This window comes from Leucoraja erinacea, chromosome 6 (assembly GCF_028641065.1).
Source record: "Leucoraja erinacea ecotype New England chromosome 6, Leri_hhj_1, whole genome shotgun sequence".
NCBI classification, from domain to species: Eukaryota; Metazoa; Chordata; class Chondrichthyes; order Rajiformes; family Rajidae; genus Leucoraja; species Leucoraja erinaceus.
Genome location: NC_073382.1, coordinates 2,709,692 through 2,726,218, shown reverse-complemented (window position 1 = coordinate 2,726,218; position 16,527 = coordinate 2,709,692). Strand labels below are relative to the sequence as shown.

Sequence of the window (16,527 nt, the reverse complement as noted above, 5' to 3'; positions counted from 1 at the left end):
GCTGCCTCCTCCCCGGAGACCGGGAGAATCATTGCATAAATGTTAGTCAGTTAGTTTGGAGGGATTTTATGTGGTGGTGGTGGTGTAGGGGTGAAGGGGGAAACTTTAATTCTTAGTCCCCTACCTACCTGGTCGGCGACTCCCAACCTCGCGGAGCTGGGGGCTCCGTCCGGCCGCGGGCGGCGCCGATTGTAGCTCCGACCCCGGCAACTCTACCCCTGGCTGCGAGGCGCTCCAAATCCAGCGCGGCCCGCGGCCGGACGTCCCAGCTCCGAGAATGTCGGGAGTCGGCAGCGTCGCAGCACTGGGATACCAGCGGGGTTCGGGCAATGCCTTACCGGGTCGCCGTGCGGCAAGCTCCGGAGCGTTGTGGCCGCCTTCTTCCAACATTCGCGGAGCGTCGCTGGATTTGGAGCCGCGGAGCTGCGGCGCCGGTTGGAGCTCCGACCCCGGCAACTCTACCCCTGGCTGCGCGGCTCCAAATCCAGCGACGCTCCGCGATGTTGTGTGTCGGCGGCCACAGCGCTCCGGAGCTTGCCGCACGGCGACCCGGTAAGGCATTGCCCGCACCCCGCTGGTATCCCAGCGCTGCGATGCCGCCGACTCCCGACATTCGCGGAGCTGGGGCGTCCGGCCGCGGGCCGCGCTGGATTTGGAGCGCCTCGCAGCCAGGGGTAGAGTTGCCGGGGTCGGAGCTACAACCGGCGACGCCCGCAGCCCCACCGGCCACAGCGCTGCGGAGCTTACTGCACGGCGACCCGGTAATGCATTGAGCGCTCCCCGTCTCTCCGACCAGGTAGGGGACTAAGAATTAAAGTTTACCCCTTCACCCCCTTCACATAAAAGCCCTCCAAACTAACTGACTAACATTTAAGCAATGATTTACAGATGTTTAAGCGTCTCCCGGTCTCCAGGGAGGAGGCAGCCGCTACAGTAGTACAGACCTGGGTTGACCGTGGGTCGTTTTGGGTCAGGTTTGGCGCCAAACGCGAGCTTTGGTGCGCAGACGACATCTGGAAAAAATGGCCGGTTTTCGGAGCTTTTCGGTTTCTGGAACACCGGATAAAAGGTTGTGCACCTGTACTATCCAAAAACTTGCATCAATTTGCTTCAACTAATTGCCACACCTTGCATTTTTTCCACAATGTAAACAAATTGTTTCTAGGTGGATAGAACGTAGAACAGTACAGCACAGGAATAGGCCCTTCAGTCAAAGAAAGTCTGATGCCAAGATAAACTAATCTCATCTGCCTGCATAAGGCATTAGACAAGGTTCCGCATGGTGGGCTGCTCTGGAAGGTTAGATCGCATGGGATCCAAGCAGAGATAGCTGAATGGACAGCAAATTGGCTCCATGGAAGGAAGCAGAGGGTAATGGTGGAAGGTTGCTTCTCAGACTGAATGTCTGTGACTAGTGGTGTGCCTCGGTTCAGTGCTGGGCCCGTTACTGTTTGTCATCTACATCAATGATTTGGATGAGAACATACAGGGCAAGAATACCAAGTTTGCTGATGATACAAAAATTTGTGGGTTTGCAGGTTGTGAACGATTGCAGCAGGATCGGGATCAATTGGCCAGGTGGGCGGAGGAATGGTTGATGGAATTTAATACAGAGAAGTGTGAGGTGTTGCATTTTGGGACGTCGAACAAGGGCAGCACCTACACAGTAAATGGTAGGCCTCTGGGTAGTGTTGTAGAGCAGAGGGATCTAGGAATGCAGGTACATGGTTCCTTGAAGGTCGTGTCGCAGATAAATAAGGCGGTCAAAAAGGCTTTTCGCACTTTGGCCTTCATCAGTCAAGAGTATTGAGTATAGAAGGTGGGGAGGTCATGTTGCAGTTGTATAAGACGTTGGTGAGACCGCATTTAGAATATTGTGTTCAGTTCTGGGCACCATGTTATAGGAAAGATATTGTCAAGCTTGAAAGGGTTCAGAAAAGATTTACGAGGATGTTGCCAGGAATAGAGGGTGTGAGCTATAGGGAGACGTTGAGTAGGCTGGGTCTCTATTCCATGGAGCACAGGAGGATGAGGGAGATCTTATAGATCTTATACAAAATCATGAGAGGAATAGACCGGGTAGATGCACAGAGTCTTTTGCCCAGAGTAGGAGAATCAAGGACCAGAGGACATGGGTTCAAGATGAAGGGGAAAAGATTTTTTAGGACCCAAGGGGCAACTTTTTCACACACAGGATGTTGGGTGTATGGAACGAGCTGCCAGTTGAGGTAGTTGATTATCCCATCGTTTAAGAAACAGTTAGACAGGTACATGGATAGGACAGTTTTGGAGGTATATGTACCAAACGCAGGCAGGTGTGACTAGTGTAGCTGGGGCATGTTGGCCGGTGTGGGCGAGTTGGGCCGAAGGACCTGTTTCCACACTGTAGCACTCTATGACTCTTATGCATATGCATATCCATGTGCTTATCTAAAAGCCTATTCATTATATCTTTTCTAATTTAATCATACCTGTTCTCTATTGATTTAAACGCTTACATATCTAGTGTAATTTATTATAAATTTAGAAGTTTTTGTTCTCTTCCTCTAAGGTATTGTTATCCATAGGGTTTTTGAAACATGTGAACATCAATAATCTTGCATTCATTTTGCAACCATGGATTTGAAAAATGTGTTTCCATTGTTGTAATAAATCGACCTTGGAAATAAGATGGATTGATTGATCCATAGGGGTCATATTTGCGAGGAAGGCAACTGAAATGAATTTGTTAGAAACACAACATAAATGCCAAGTGAACACATTGATTTAGAGCAGGTAATATTTGCTTAAGGGGTGTCTGCACAATAACTACATTTTGATGGGTTTTAATGGCATGCAATGCATTTATGGTATATAGGCATTGATAAATTATTTCCCCTGTACTAATTTTGTGCTATCCTGAACATTAAAATTGATACTAATCAAAGTAAAGTTCCAAAATTGAGCATAAACTTTACTCCATAATTATTAAAAATGAACATTATCCCCTACTTATCCAGTAGTGAATGGTCCTAATAATGAATCGCATGGTTCCTTTCCATGTTTAAAAGCTGCTTTTTGATTTTGCTTGGGTTTGCCAGTTTTTCTTCCAGCAGCTGGTTCCCTCTCCTTTAATGCCTTCCAGTCTTGTATATGAAACACCTGAGTTTGAAAGCATGAACATTTACTTTTGTTTCTTGAGCAAAAAAAACTCGTATTTTTATGAGAATTACTGTATTTTTTGTGTTCAATTAATATGATTACAATCTTACTGCATTTATTGTGCGTGCTATGCTTGGATTCTCAGATTTTAAAATGTCGCTCGCTATCATAAAGTTATTGGGAGAAACTGTGGCAAAATCTAATTTTGGAGCCATTGTGGGGAACTTGGACTATGGTTGAAACAAATTGTTTATTTTTGAGTGACTGGTAACTGTTTTCGATCATGTGTGAGCCATTGACTATCATGCTTTAAAAAAAATCTAAGAATTAAAGCTTTTTTGCGGAAATGTACACCGGTGATCGTAATATTAAAGAAGATTTGGTGAGAGTTTTGATCATCTTTATTTTAGTCATTATAGAACTTTTGAAGTAATTACTAGTGCAGAAATGTTGAACAGCATGTGGGCATTAGTGATCAATTTTCACACATGCAGAGCACGCTTTTTAATTTGCAATTACAAAGTGAGACATAAAGTTCTATTTGGCATGATGTTAGAATTCATAAAGTTTTACACCTGAAGCTTTGACAGCAGTTTTTGAAGGGATACAGATAGTAACTGACAATAGCCTATAAGTAGATAGAATCTATTTCTTCCTAACCGGTTTCTAGTTTTGACACTGGCAACCATCTGGGTGCACTCATATGACATGCTGTTCCACCTGTTTGTATTTGGCTGCAACTGGCAGCAGTGGAAGTCAAGGAAGGACAGCTTGTTGTAGAAATGGGAAGAGGAGTTAAAATGTCCAGCAAATGGGAAATCCAGCTGGCCACAGTGGACAGAACACAGGTGCTCAGCAAAGCAGTCGCCTACTCTGCATTTGGCCTCGCCAGTGTAAAGGAGATCACATCAAGAGCACCAAATGCAATGACATCTTTGAAGAACACTTCTGTTTTAGCTGCAAGGTTAATCGGGACCTTTTGCTTACTTGTTGCTATAATTCTACACTTCATTCCATCTCTGAGCTTTACCTTCTGAAACTAATAATGAGGCTTAACATTAGCTTGACAAGCAGCTTCTCATCCCTGACTTTCCATTGAATTCAAAAGTTTAGTTAAACAGCTATTTCAGCCTTTTTCTTTTTTCCATCTTTTGGTGTTTTTTCTCCTTTTATGGTAATTATTAATTTTGCTACTATTCCCATAGCCCCAGGCATACCTCTTTTTAATTCACTGTATTTTACCATCACCGATCAGCATGCAGCACTGCGCATATTATTCACTTGCTCCTTTTGTTCCTTCACTTTTATTTCTTCCCACTTCTGCCCCTTACTTTTTGAATACTGCAATGATCAAGGTTTATCTCCTTCATTCCCCATTGGTGCTGTCCTTAACCTCACTATTTTTGTCATGTTCTATTGGTTTATTATTGTCACGTATACTGTGACAATAATGGAAAAAATTAAATTGCCTACTATCCAATCAAATCCTGCTATACATGAGGTCAATCAAGTTGCAATGTGGCAGATTAGGTTGGTCTACACCATTGGCTTACGAGAGGATTGTTCATTAGTCTGATAACAATGGGGAAGAAGCTGTTCCTGAATCCGATGGTATGTACTTTCAAGGTTTTGCATTTTTTGCCCTCGGGAGGGAATGATATGGATGTAAGTAGTCCTTGATGGCATTGGCTTTTTTCACCGAGGCAAAGTAACGTTCTGATGGTGTCAATGGTGTGGGAACTGGTTTGTATGATGGTCTGGGGTATATCCACATTATTCTGCAATTTCTTGTGGTCTTGGGCAGAGCTGTTGCCAAACCAAGCTGTGATGCATCCTGATAGGATGTTTCCTATGGTGCATCTGCAAAAGTTTGTAAGAGTCATTGGAAAGTTCCTTAGATTTAAGAGTAAATAGAAGCATTGCTTTGCTTTCTTGGCCATAGCTTCAATGTGGTTGGTCCAGGATAAACAAATTAGTGATATTTAGGATGATGAACTTGAAGCTCTGAACCATCTTCACTTCGGCATCGTTGAAGCTGACTGGGGTATGTACAGTGCCCTCCATAATGTTTGGACAAAGACCCATCATTTATTAATTAATTTACTTCACAATTTGAGATTTGTAATAGCAAAAAATCACATTGTCAGATTTTAATAAAGGCCATTTTTATACATTTTGGTTACATATAGAAATTACAGCAGTGTTTATACATTGTCCCCCACATTTCAGGGCACCATAATGTTTGGAGCACAGCAATATCATGTAAATGACAGTAGTCATGTTTAGTATTTTGTTGCATATCCTTTGCCTGCAATGACTGCTTGAAGTCTGCGATTCATGGACATCACCGGTTGCTGGATGTCTTCTCTGGTGATGCTCTCCCAGGCCTGTAGTGCAGCCCGTCTTATGCTTGTTTTGATGGCTAGTCCCCTTCAGTTTTCTCTTCATCATATAAAAGACATGCTCAATTGGGTTCAGATCGGGTGATTGACTTGGCCACTCAAGAATTGACCATTTTTTAGCTTTGAAAAACTCCTTTATTGCTTTAGCAGTATGTTTGGAATCATTGTCTTGCTGTAGAATGAACTGCCGGTCAATGACTTTTGTGGCATTTGTTTGAACTTATACACTTCAGAATTCATTATGCTACTACCATCACCAGTTGTATCATCAATGAAGATAAGTGAGCCAGTACCTTCAGCAGTCATACATGCCCAGGCCATAGCACCCCCACCACTGTGTTTCACAGATGAAGTGGTATTCTTTGGATCTTGGGCAGTTCCTTCTCTCCTCCATACTTTACTCTTGCCATCACTCTGATATAAGTTAATCTTTGCCTCATCTGTCCACAAGACCTTTTTGCAGAACTGTGGTTGCTCTTTTAAGTACAGGTGCACAACCTTTTATCCGAAGATCCAAATAACGAAAACCTCCGAATAGCGACATTTTTTCAGTCCTTGAAGAAAGGTCCTTGAAAACGTTCACCGAGGGCGGCCCGCAGAGGTGACAGCGGAACCTCCGGTCGGTCCTCGAAGAAAGGGGAACTAAATCCCCATTCATAAAAGAGAAGGTGAGGGTATATTGCGCGGGAGGGTTAATAATTGACAATCTGCTGCTGCCTGCTCGCTGAGGTTAAAAAGTTCCCACGGTAGACTCACGATACACAGTGTATCGTGAGTCTTGCGTGGGAACGTTTTTAACTCAGCGGGCAGGGAGCAGCAGATTGTCGCTCCCTTCAGTTTCACCCCACCTACACCCCTCTGCTTCCCGGCCATGTGTGTGACCCCTTCCCTCCCCTCTCCAGCTCCCCGCCCATTGCACCGGCGTGGGGGCTTTGCACTGTCTTCACGTCGGATCTAGTGCCAGTCACCGGAGACGTCAGGACCAACGGGACACCGACCCCCAGGCCCACTGCAAGCACGGAGAACCCAGAGACCCACAGCCATCAGCAGCCCAGCCCCGTTCCAATTCCAGAGGAACACGCTCTCCGCTGTCCCCGTAGGGACAGAAGCTGATGGTGTGCAAGGTAAGTCTTGGTCTTGGGGTTGCGGATGAGGGGGCGCAGCTCGGGCTGTGACGTCTCCGGCCACCCCCCTGTACAGGAGCTGAGACTGGGAACTGTGGGGTTGTTTGCAGTTGCAGAGGGAGGGGGCAAGGGCGGTAAAGTTCCCAGTCTCAGCTCCATTCCAGGGGGGTGACCGGAGACGTCAGGACCAACGGGACACCGACTGCAAGCACGGAGATCCCATAGACTCACAGCCAGCAGCAACTCTAGCCCAGCCCCGCTCCAACTCCAGAGGAACCCGGGTTGCGGATGAGGGGGCGCAGCTCGGGCTGTGGGCGAACTGCCACTTGTCGCTGTAGCGGCGCATCGGGGAGCGGGTTCCTGTTGGTCCTGACGTCTCCGGCCATCCCCCTGGACAGGAGCTGAGAGACGTCAGGACCACCAGAAGCCGCTCCCCGATGCGCCGCTACAGCGACAAGTGGCAGTTCGCCCACAGCCCGAGCTGCGCCCCCTCATCGGGACACCGACCCCCAGGCCCACTGCAAGCACGGAGATCCCAGAGACTCACAGCCAGCAACAACTCTAGCCCAGCCCCGCTCCAACTCCAGAGGAACCCGGGTTGCGGATGAGGGGGCGCAGCTCGGGCTGTGGGCGAACTGCCACTTGTCGCCGTAGCGGCCCATCGGGCAGCGGATTCCTCTGGAGTTGGAGGGACAGGGAAACACAGCGGCTTTTGAGAATGGTGGGCAATCACTTTCAAAGTTCTGCCCACACACTCAGTACACCTCTCCTACACTTGTCTCCCGCACTAAGATCATCTCGCGGAGAAGGATCCCAGCCTAACCCTCCCTATTCTCTCCTATTCTGCAAGAAAAACCTACATTGAAGACTCAAACTCGCGATCGAGTAACTGCCGGGATCGAGGCGCAAACTCGCGACCTTATGGATATGAGCCGAGCACTCTACCACTGAGCCAGCCGTTAAAATCTACGCTAAAAATCTTCCATTCCGAAAACCGAAAAACTCTGAATTACGAAAAGTGTCTGGTCCCAAGGCTTTCGGATAAAAGGTTGTGCACCTGTACCTCATGGCAAACTGTAATGGCCCCGTCTCACGGTGCGAGTCCACCCACAAGTGATCCTGAATTTAAAACAAATCAAACTCGTGGTAATCACGTAGAATTAAAGTAGCGGGAACATCGGAACTCGTAACGCTAACGGCAGGTACTCGGGAAACTTAACTCGTGAAAATCTTTCAACATGATGAAAGATTTCCACGAGTCAAATTTACTCTTGAAGTAAAAATGTTAAACTTTTAAACTCGTTGTACGAACGTAGTAGCCCGTGAGTTTACCGTAGTGACTCGTGAGTCTACCGTGGGCAGTCTTTACCTCAGCAGGACAGGCAGCATCTCTGGAGAGAAGGAATGGGTGACGGGATGACGTTTCCAAAATCCTGCTGCGTCTTTGTGTTACTCCAGCACTGTGTGTTCACTTTTTGTCAATCAGCATCTGCGCTTTATTGTGTATTACATTATTTGTATCAGTGGCAGTTGATTGTCAGAGACAGGGGTTTAACCTGGCCATCTTATTTTTGTGGCTAACCAGTGGTTTGCATCTAGCAGTGTAACCTCTGTATTTCTGTTCACAATGTCTTCTGCTGACAGTGGTCATTGACAAATCCACTCCCCGATTCCTGAAGAGTGTTTCTGATCTGTCGGACAGGTGTTTGGGGATTTTTCTTTATTATGGTGAGAATTCTTCTGTCATCAGCTGTGGAGGTCTTCCTTGGCCAAAAGTTGATTTTGGTAAGCCTAATGTTTGGCTGATGTCTCTTAACAGTTTTATTCTTGTTTCTCAGTCTCATTATGGCTTCTTTGAATTTCATTGGCACAACTTTGGTCCTCATGTTGATAAACAGCAATAAATGTTTCCAAAGGTGATGGAAAGACTGGAGGAAAGATTGGGTGCTCAGAGCTCTCTTATACCTGCAATAAGGAGGCAATTAAACATACGTGAGCAATTACAAACACCTGTGAAGCCACGTGTCCCAAACATTATGGTGCTCTGAAATGGGGGGGGGGGTGGGGGACGACGACGACTATGTATAAACACAGCTGTAATTTCTACGTGGTGAAACCAAAATGTATAAAAATGGCCTTTAATAAAACCTGAGAATGTGCACTTTAACCACATGTGATTTTTTTTTTTTTGATTATATATTTCAAATTGTGGGGTACAGAGGCAAATAAATAAATGATGGGTCTTTGTCCAAACATTATGGAGAGCTTTGTATATCACCTCATTTTCTGAAATCAATAACTTGCTCCTTTATCTAGCTGATATTAAAGGAGAGGCTGTTGCCTTGACACCTGCTTACTAAGCTCTCTATCTTGTCATTGTTCGAGATTTGGCCCACCACGGTGGTACATTCTGCAAAATATAAATGGAGTCATTTGTACATTCAAGTCCTGTACTCATACACAACTACATGAAGAATAAGAACGAGATGCAATGAGGCAACTTTCATTGAATCTAAGTCTGATAGGGCAGGTTGCTCAACTATAATATACTACGGTTCGACATAGATTCCTACTTTATGTACTTGAGTCCAAATAAGTGTTCTGAATAATATTTGTTAGAATATCTCTGAAGTTAGATCATTGCAGTTGAGTTTAGCCCTTACTCTTTTCATGCCTAGTTCAAGTTCAAGTGAGTTTATTGTCATGTGTCCCTGTATAGGACAATTAAATTCTTGCTTTGTTTCAGCACACAGAACATAGTAGGCATTTACTACAAAACAGATAAGTGTGTCCATATACCATAATATAAATATATACACACATGAATAAATAAACTGATAAAGTGCAAATAACAGAAAATGGGTTACTAATAATCAGAGTTTTGTCCGAGCCAGGTTTAATAACCTGATGGCTGTGGGGAAGTAGCTATTCCTGAACCTGGTTGTTGCAGTCTTCAGGCTCCTGTACCTTCTACCTGAAGGTAGCAGGGAGATGAGTGTGTGGCTAGGATGGTGTGGGTCTTTGATGATACTGCCAGCCTTTTTGAGGCAGTGACTGCGATAAATCCCCTCGATGGAAGGAAGGTCAGAGCCGATGATGAACTGGGCAGTGTTTACTACTTTTTGTGGTCTTTTCCTCTCCAGGGCGCTCAAATTGCCGAACCAAGCCACGATACAACCGATCAGCATGCTCTCTACTGTGCACCTGTAGAAGTTAGAGAGAGTTTTCCTTGACAAACCGACTCTCCGTAATCTTCTCAGGAAGTATTAATAATGTTTGCATATCAAATCTTGACTCTTGACTTGACTCTCTCTTGACTCTTGACTCTTGACTCTTGAAGTAGAGGCGCTGATGAGCTTTCTTGATAATTGGCATGTGAATTCTTGGCATGTGAATTTTCTACTTTGTGATGGCTAAAATATATTTGTGCAACCTTGGATCCTGTAGACACAAGGATCTGCACATGCCGATCCTGAGTTTTTTTAAACTTATTTGCCTTTCCTCGCCCAGAAATTTTGAGGCTGTTTTTTAGCGATACCCCAGATTTTTTGCTGGCAGAGAACTGAAATGGAACAGACTTCATTATTAAACCTGAGATTTTCAGGCTACTGCTGGAAGTATATATTTCCTCTGTTGGACTATCGAATGGCATTATCTCAGCGATGGCATTATCTCAGTATTCAGCTATTGATAGCTGCGTCGATGGCTGACTTGCAGTAGTGTATTGAGAATATGTGAATCCTGAAACATCAAAGATTTAAATGATTTTTTTTTTAATTAGAATAATGAAACTTATTTTTCTATCCCTTGTAGAGCTGATTTGTTTGTATGATGGATGGATTCATTGATTGCCTGCCAGTAATGAATTAATATGCGTATACACGTAGAATTTATGGTAAGTTCAATTTTACTTATTTTAAAGATCTACTCATCTCCGAGATCGCATTGAGACTATATTTGTCATGCTGAATTGCAAATCACAATCTCTTTCTTGTCTTCAAGGATATGACAGGATGAAACGCAACAGACATCTGAGCAGTAGTGACAGTTCAGACAATGAGAGTAAGTAAGATCAGCATGTGTTTTAGCAGCCCAATGCTCGTGCTGCTGTAAATGTATATCTTTCATCTGCTTAAGATCTCTTTGCATATCAAATCTGTATTTATTATGTCAGATAACTATGTTGTGAGTTGGCATGTCCTTTGGGTTCAACCACAATGTAAAAAATGCCCATTAAAAAATCTGCCTAAATCTGACACTAATTGGCATCCTTGAAGGTGTGTGAAGTAGTAATGCAGTTTTATGAAAGTTGAAATGTTATATTGGGGGATTCGATCTTTGTGAAATTGCAGAATGTTGCTATGGTTTTCTCATGTTTCCAAAAGGCCTGTGGGGTGCCATTTATTTGAAGTTGATTTTAACTGATCAAATATTCTGTGGGAAAAAAAAATGCTCAAAGAAGTGATTTGTCATGTTGAAATAGTCAATAGTCGATTTTATTTGTCTCATACACCCGAAGGTGCAGGGAAATGAATTAGCCAGCAGCGGTATAATTAAAAAAGAACACACAATACACAATAAGATTCAACACAAACATCCACCACAACATTCTTCACTGTGGTGTAAGGCACAGAGTTCAGTCAGTCTTCCTCCTTGTTCATAAATCAAAACCCTGCGGTCTCCTGGTGCTTAAAAATAATTCTAATGTTTGCGTTGACCGGGCTGTGCGCATCTCTGGATCATCCAGGGAATGCACTTGAGAAACGGCTGTCCCTGTCACCACAGATTTTCTACCTCAGATTATTGAAATGCAGACTGCAACATGTATGAATGCCACTCAAAGCTGGAATTAACACTTCATCTCTCTGATCAGGAGTCTTCCCCCCCCCACCCCCCCTTCATGGGGGAATTCAGTCAATCACTTAGTTTGAACTTAAGTCGCATTTAGCCCGAGCCAGGTATGTAAAGCAGGTTTCCTTCACTGAAGACGATCCCCAACGCAAGATTACACCACTCACCCGTTTCCCCAACGCAAGCCGTTCCCCCAACGCAATATTGAACCACTCACGCATAGCCCCCAACTGCGCAGGCGCAGCTCATTTCTCCCTTCTCATCCCCCAGCACTCCCTCTTCACCTTCTTTAATCCCTAGAGAGGGAGGGGTGGTAGAGAGGGGAGGGGTGGGGGACAGAGAGAGAGAGGGAGGGGGGTATAGAAGGAGAAGGAGGGGGGGAGGGAGAAGGTAGAGGGGGGTAGAGAGAGAGAGGAGAGGGAGGGGGGTAGTGGGAGAGGGAGCGTGATAGAGTGGGGGGGGGGGGGGGGGGAGAGGGGTGAGGGAGGGTAGATAAGGAGGGGGTATCTCCCTCCTTCACATCTCCCCCCCCCCCCCCCCCCCCCCCACCTCCCTATATCACCCTACTCCCCACTCCCCTCCCTCTACCACCCCATCTCCCTCCTCATTTGCCTCATCATCCTCCCCTCACCCATTCCCTGTCCCAGGACCTACCCTGGTCGAAGAGCAGAGCCAGGGCCTGGAACTCTGGTAGAATCCAGCCGTCAGCTGGGCTCCAATCCGGGCCCTGACTTCATCTCTGGGCTCGTCCCTGACCCCGGACCCAGACTCATCCTTGGTTCTAGCGGTGTCTTCTTTCTCGGCCCCAGTCACGGCCCCATCCGAAGCCAGCGGCTCGGCCCTCACTGCAGCTTCAGCACCACCCTCCTCGCCTGGCGCGGGCGCCACAACACCTCGCTCATTGCGCGCTGGAGTGCCCCTCCCTCCCAGAGCGTCCTATCCTGCCTTGCGAGTGTGGTGACGTCACTCTGGTTTCCCAGTTCATCGCGCGCTGGAGTGCCCCACCCTCCCTGTGTGTCCCGTCCTGCCTTGCGAGTGGATTGTGACGTAACACTGTTATTAAAACTTTAAACAATTAAAAACTTGGGAAATATAGGTGGGAATGCGACGGGAAGATGATTATCGCCTCGATGGGTAAATGTGAGTAGAATTGTGTGAAAATGGGAAGGCTGTGGCCTAGCATAGAAACATAGAAAATAGCGGCAGGAGGAGGCCATTCGGCCCTTCGAGCCAGCAACGCCATTCATTGTGATCATGGCTTATCGGCACCAATCAATAACCCGTGCTTGCCTTCTCCCCATATCCCTTGATTCCACTAGCCCCTAGAGCTCTATCTAACTCTCTCTTAAATCCATCCAGTCTCCACTGCCCTCTGTGGCAGGGAATTCCACAAATTCACAACTCTCTGGGTGAAAAAGTTTTTTCTCACCTCAGTCTTAAATGGCTTCCCATTTATTCTAAGACTCTGGTTCCGGACTCCCCCAACATTGTGAACATTTTTCCTGCATCTATCTTGTCCAGTCCTTTTATAATTTTATATGTTTCTATAAGGTGGCCTCTCATCCTTCTAAACTCCAGTGAATACAAGCCTAGTCTTTCCAATCTTTCCTCATATGACAGTCCCGCCATCCCAGGGATCAATCTCGTGAACCTACGCTGCACTGCATTTGGAAGAAAATAACAAAACTAACCAGATTGACTTACACACTCACTCACTGTTTTAACATTAGATATATAGATAGATAGATGTGTGACATTTAAAGAACTGAATCCCTATTAAATTTGCTAAATGCTCCTGTCAGTGTTCGCTTCTTAATTGTATTAAATTATTGTATATATAGATTTTGGTTTGAAGAATTATACTGTTAGTTATTTGATTATTGTTATTTCATACTATATTTTGTTATTTGATGCTATATTTTCAAACTTCCTATATAAAATAGCTGTTAATTTCCAATCTTGTCCACAGTCTTGTGTCAGGCCACCATTATTTTGTTATTATCACATAATTCACCTCTTCCTCTTCTTCTTTCGTGTGGCGTGCTCAGCCGAAAGTTGTTGGACAACTTGTTCGATTTGATCTTCCGTTTGTGCACGTCGAGTTGATTGCATTAGTCGAAACGGGGCGGAACACGTGAAGGTTGCAATCTTCCACCCCACATAATTCACTTAAGATTACAGTTGGGTGGACCGTTGTTCAATGGGCCTGACTGGCCACAAATTCTCATTATTGCTTTTGTAACTACCTGCGTAGGTCCTTCAACATCGTGGTCATCCCATTCCAAATATCGAGTTGACAGGCATGCCTCAGCAAGTGGAAAGAAGAAGTCTGCTGAGGTTAGTATTACTTCAGTTTAAAATGTTTATTTTGGTAAAACAAAATCTCATTGAACTATCTTAGTTGTGAAAACTAAAAATTACTTGAGCTTCATTCCATGAAGAATAGATCCTGAGTACTTTTCCTAATTATGTGTATGTTTATGTAATCCCAGACTATGAAGCCTTGGAGAGTCTTTCCTCGAGTGAAAATTGGTTTGCATGAAAACTACAATTGTTTGGGAGAGATTAGCTTTCACACACTAATTCTAGTAAATTTATAACACATTATCATTCCATTGCTGGAAGTTTTTTGCGTGTGGAAAGTATTTTTAACATTATAGTTAAGGGCTTAAGTCAATAGACAATAGGTGCAGGAGTAAGCTATTCGATCCTTCGGGACAGCACCGCCATTCAATGTGATCATGGCTGATCATCCCCAATCAGGACCCCGATATCCTTCTCCCCATATCCCCTGACTCCGCTATCTTTAAGAGCCCTATCTAGCTCTCTTGAAAGCATCCAGAGAACCTGCCTCCACCGCCCTCTGAGAATTCCACAGACTCACCGCTCTCTATGAGAAAAAGTGTTGCCTCGTCTCCGTTCTAAATGGCTTACTCCTTATTCTTAAACTGTGGCCCCTGCTTCTGGACTCCCCCAACATGTTTCCTGCCTCTAGTGTGTCCAAACCCTTAACAATCTTATATGTTTCAATGAGATCCCTCTCATCCTTCTAAACTCCAGAGTGTACAAGCCCAGCTGCTCCATTCTCTCAGCATATAAGAGCCCCGCCATCCCGGGAATTAACTTTGTAGTCTGAAAATGAAAATTATTTCTGCCTCCAAATGAATGAAGGACAGGAGCAGATCCCTTTGCCCCTCAAGCCTGCTTTGCCATTTAATGAGATCATAGCTAATCTGATCGTAACCCTAACTTTTGCATTCCTGGGCGACACGGTAGCGCAGCGGTCGAGTTGCTGCCTTACAGCGAATGCAGCGCTGGAGACCTGGGTTCAATCCCGACTACGGGTGCTGTCTGTACAGAGTTTGTACGTTCTACCCGTGACCGCGTGCGTTTTCTCCGAGATCTTTAGTTTCCTCCCACACTCCAAAAACGTACACGATTGTAGGTAAATTAGCTTGGTATAATTGTAAATTGTCCCAAGTGTGTGTAGGATAGTGTTAATGTGAGGGGATCGCTAGTCGGTGTGGACTTGGTGGGTTGAAGGACCTGTTTCTGTGCTGTATCTCTAAACTAAACTGTCCACAATCAGTAGCTTTTCATCCCTTTGATCAAGTATCTGTCTATCTCTGACGTAAGGATATTCAAAAACACTTCCACCACCCCTTGAGAAACAAAATTCCAACCACCCGCAACCTTCAGAAGGAGAAAAAGTTTGCCTCATCTCTGTCTCCAATGGGCCACTGCTTATTTTAAATATTAAAGACATTACATCTCCCTCTGTACTTTACTCCAAAGATCTTACATCTCCTCTTCACTTTACAGATGTTACATCTCCCTCTTCACTTTAAAGATTTTAAAGTGACTCCCTGTTCTAGGTTCTCCCATAAGAGGAAACATTCTCCATTTCCATCCTGTCAAGATTACAGCTTAATCAACTGTTCACTCTTTCTTATTCATTCCAAGTTATGCACCAACTTTAACTTTATCTATCATCTGTGTCTTTTCCTTTTGTTATTCAAAGAGAGTTAGATTTAGCTCTTAGGGCTAAGGGAATCAAGGAATATGGGGGAAAAGGCTGGAACGGGGTACTGATTTTGGATGATCAGCCATGATCATATTGCATGACGGTGCTGGCTCAGGGCCGATAATTAAAAACATAAAGATGAGAATGAGATTACCTTATCAGATTTATCAATATGAACTTGTTATTGCCATTGCCAACATTAGTAACATGGAAAACCTGTATTCAAGCATTAAATAAGGAAAAGCGAAAGGCTTTTTATGCTCTTTACATTTTGAAATAAACTGGAATAATGTGCATGCATGTATTTTTCTCGCCTTTTACCATTTCCTGGCTGAGCTGGTTGGTATCTCCTCCAATGTTATCTTTACCCTGCATTATATTTAACCACTGGATTATGCACTCAAGTTATTTTGGACAATATTCTGCTGTTGCCTCACTGAGGAACTGCAGGTATGAACTGGATACTTGCCGTGGTGTAATCCAGTGCATGACCACCCAAACGTGTTATGGTTGCCTCCTTCAATGTTCGTTTAATTATTTAACTTTGGTTTTATAGGTATTCAGGAAGGATCTCATAAGTGCTATGAAGATTCCAGATTCTCATCATGTGAACCAGGATGAATGTTATCTCTTGGCTGATCAATGGAAACAGGAGTGGGAAAAAGGGGTACAAGTTCCAGCAAGTCCTGAAACAATTCCAAATCCATCTGTCAGGTATCAGCTGTGCACTAAATGAATGCATTTTTTTGAGTCATAGCATAGAATTACATAGCATAACACAGAATACAGCATAGAAACAGGCCCTTCAGCTCACCTCATCCACCTTGAACAAGTTACCTACCTCAGCTAGTTTGCCTACACTTGTTGCATGTCCCTTTAAACCATTCTTTTAAATATTGTTATCATCCCCCCCCCCACCACTTATTTGGGCTGCTTGGTTTACATATACATCACCCATGTGGTCCACTTTGAATCTTTCCCCTCT

General features: G+C 44.7%; 1 protein-coding gene across 2 annotated transcripts in view; it reads left to right on the top strand.

The window, feature by feature from the left end:
- Window positions 1–16,527, top strand: part of jade3 (jade family PHD finger 3) — a 46,916-nt gene that overhangs the window by 15,973 nt on the left and 14,416 nt on the right. For both annotated transcript variants that reach the window (XM_055636482.1, XM_055636484.1), the window contains exons 2-5: window positions 10,481–10,562; window positions 10,670–10,729; window positions 13,773–13,855; window positions 16,099–16,256. In XM_055636482.1, coding sequence (XP_055492457.1) covers window positions 10,681–10,729; window positions 13,773–13,855; window positions 16,099–16,256 — 290 coding nt within the window. In that variant the 5' untranslated portion in view covers window positions 10,481–10,562; window positions 10,670–10,680. The remainder of the gene's footprint in view (window positions 1–10,480; window positions 10,563–10,669; window positions 10,730–13,772; window positions 13,856–16,098; window positions 16,257–16,527) is intronic.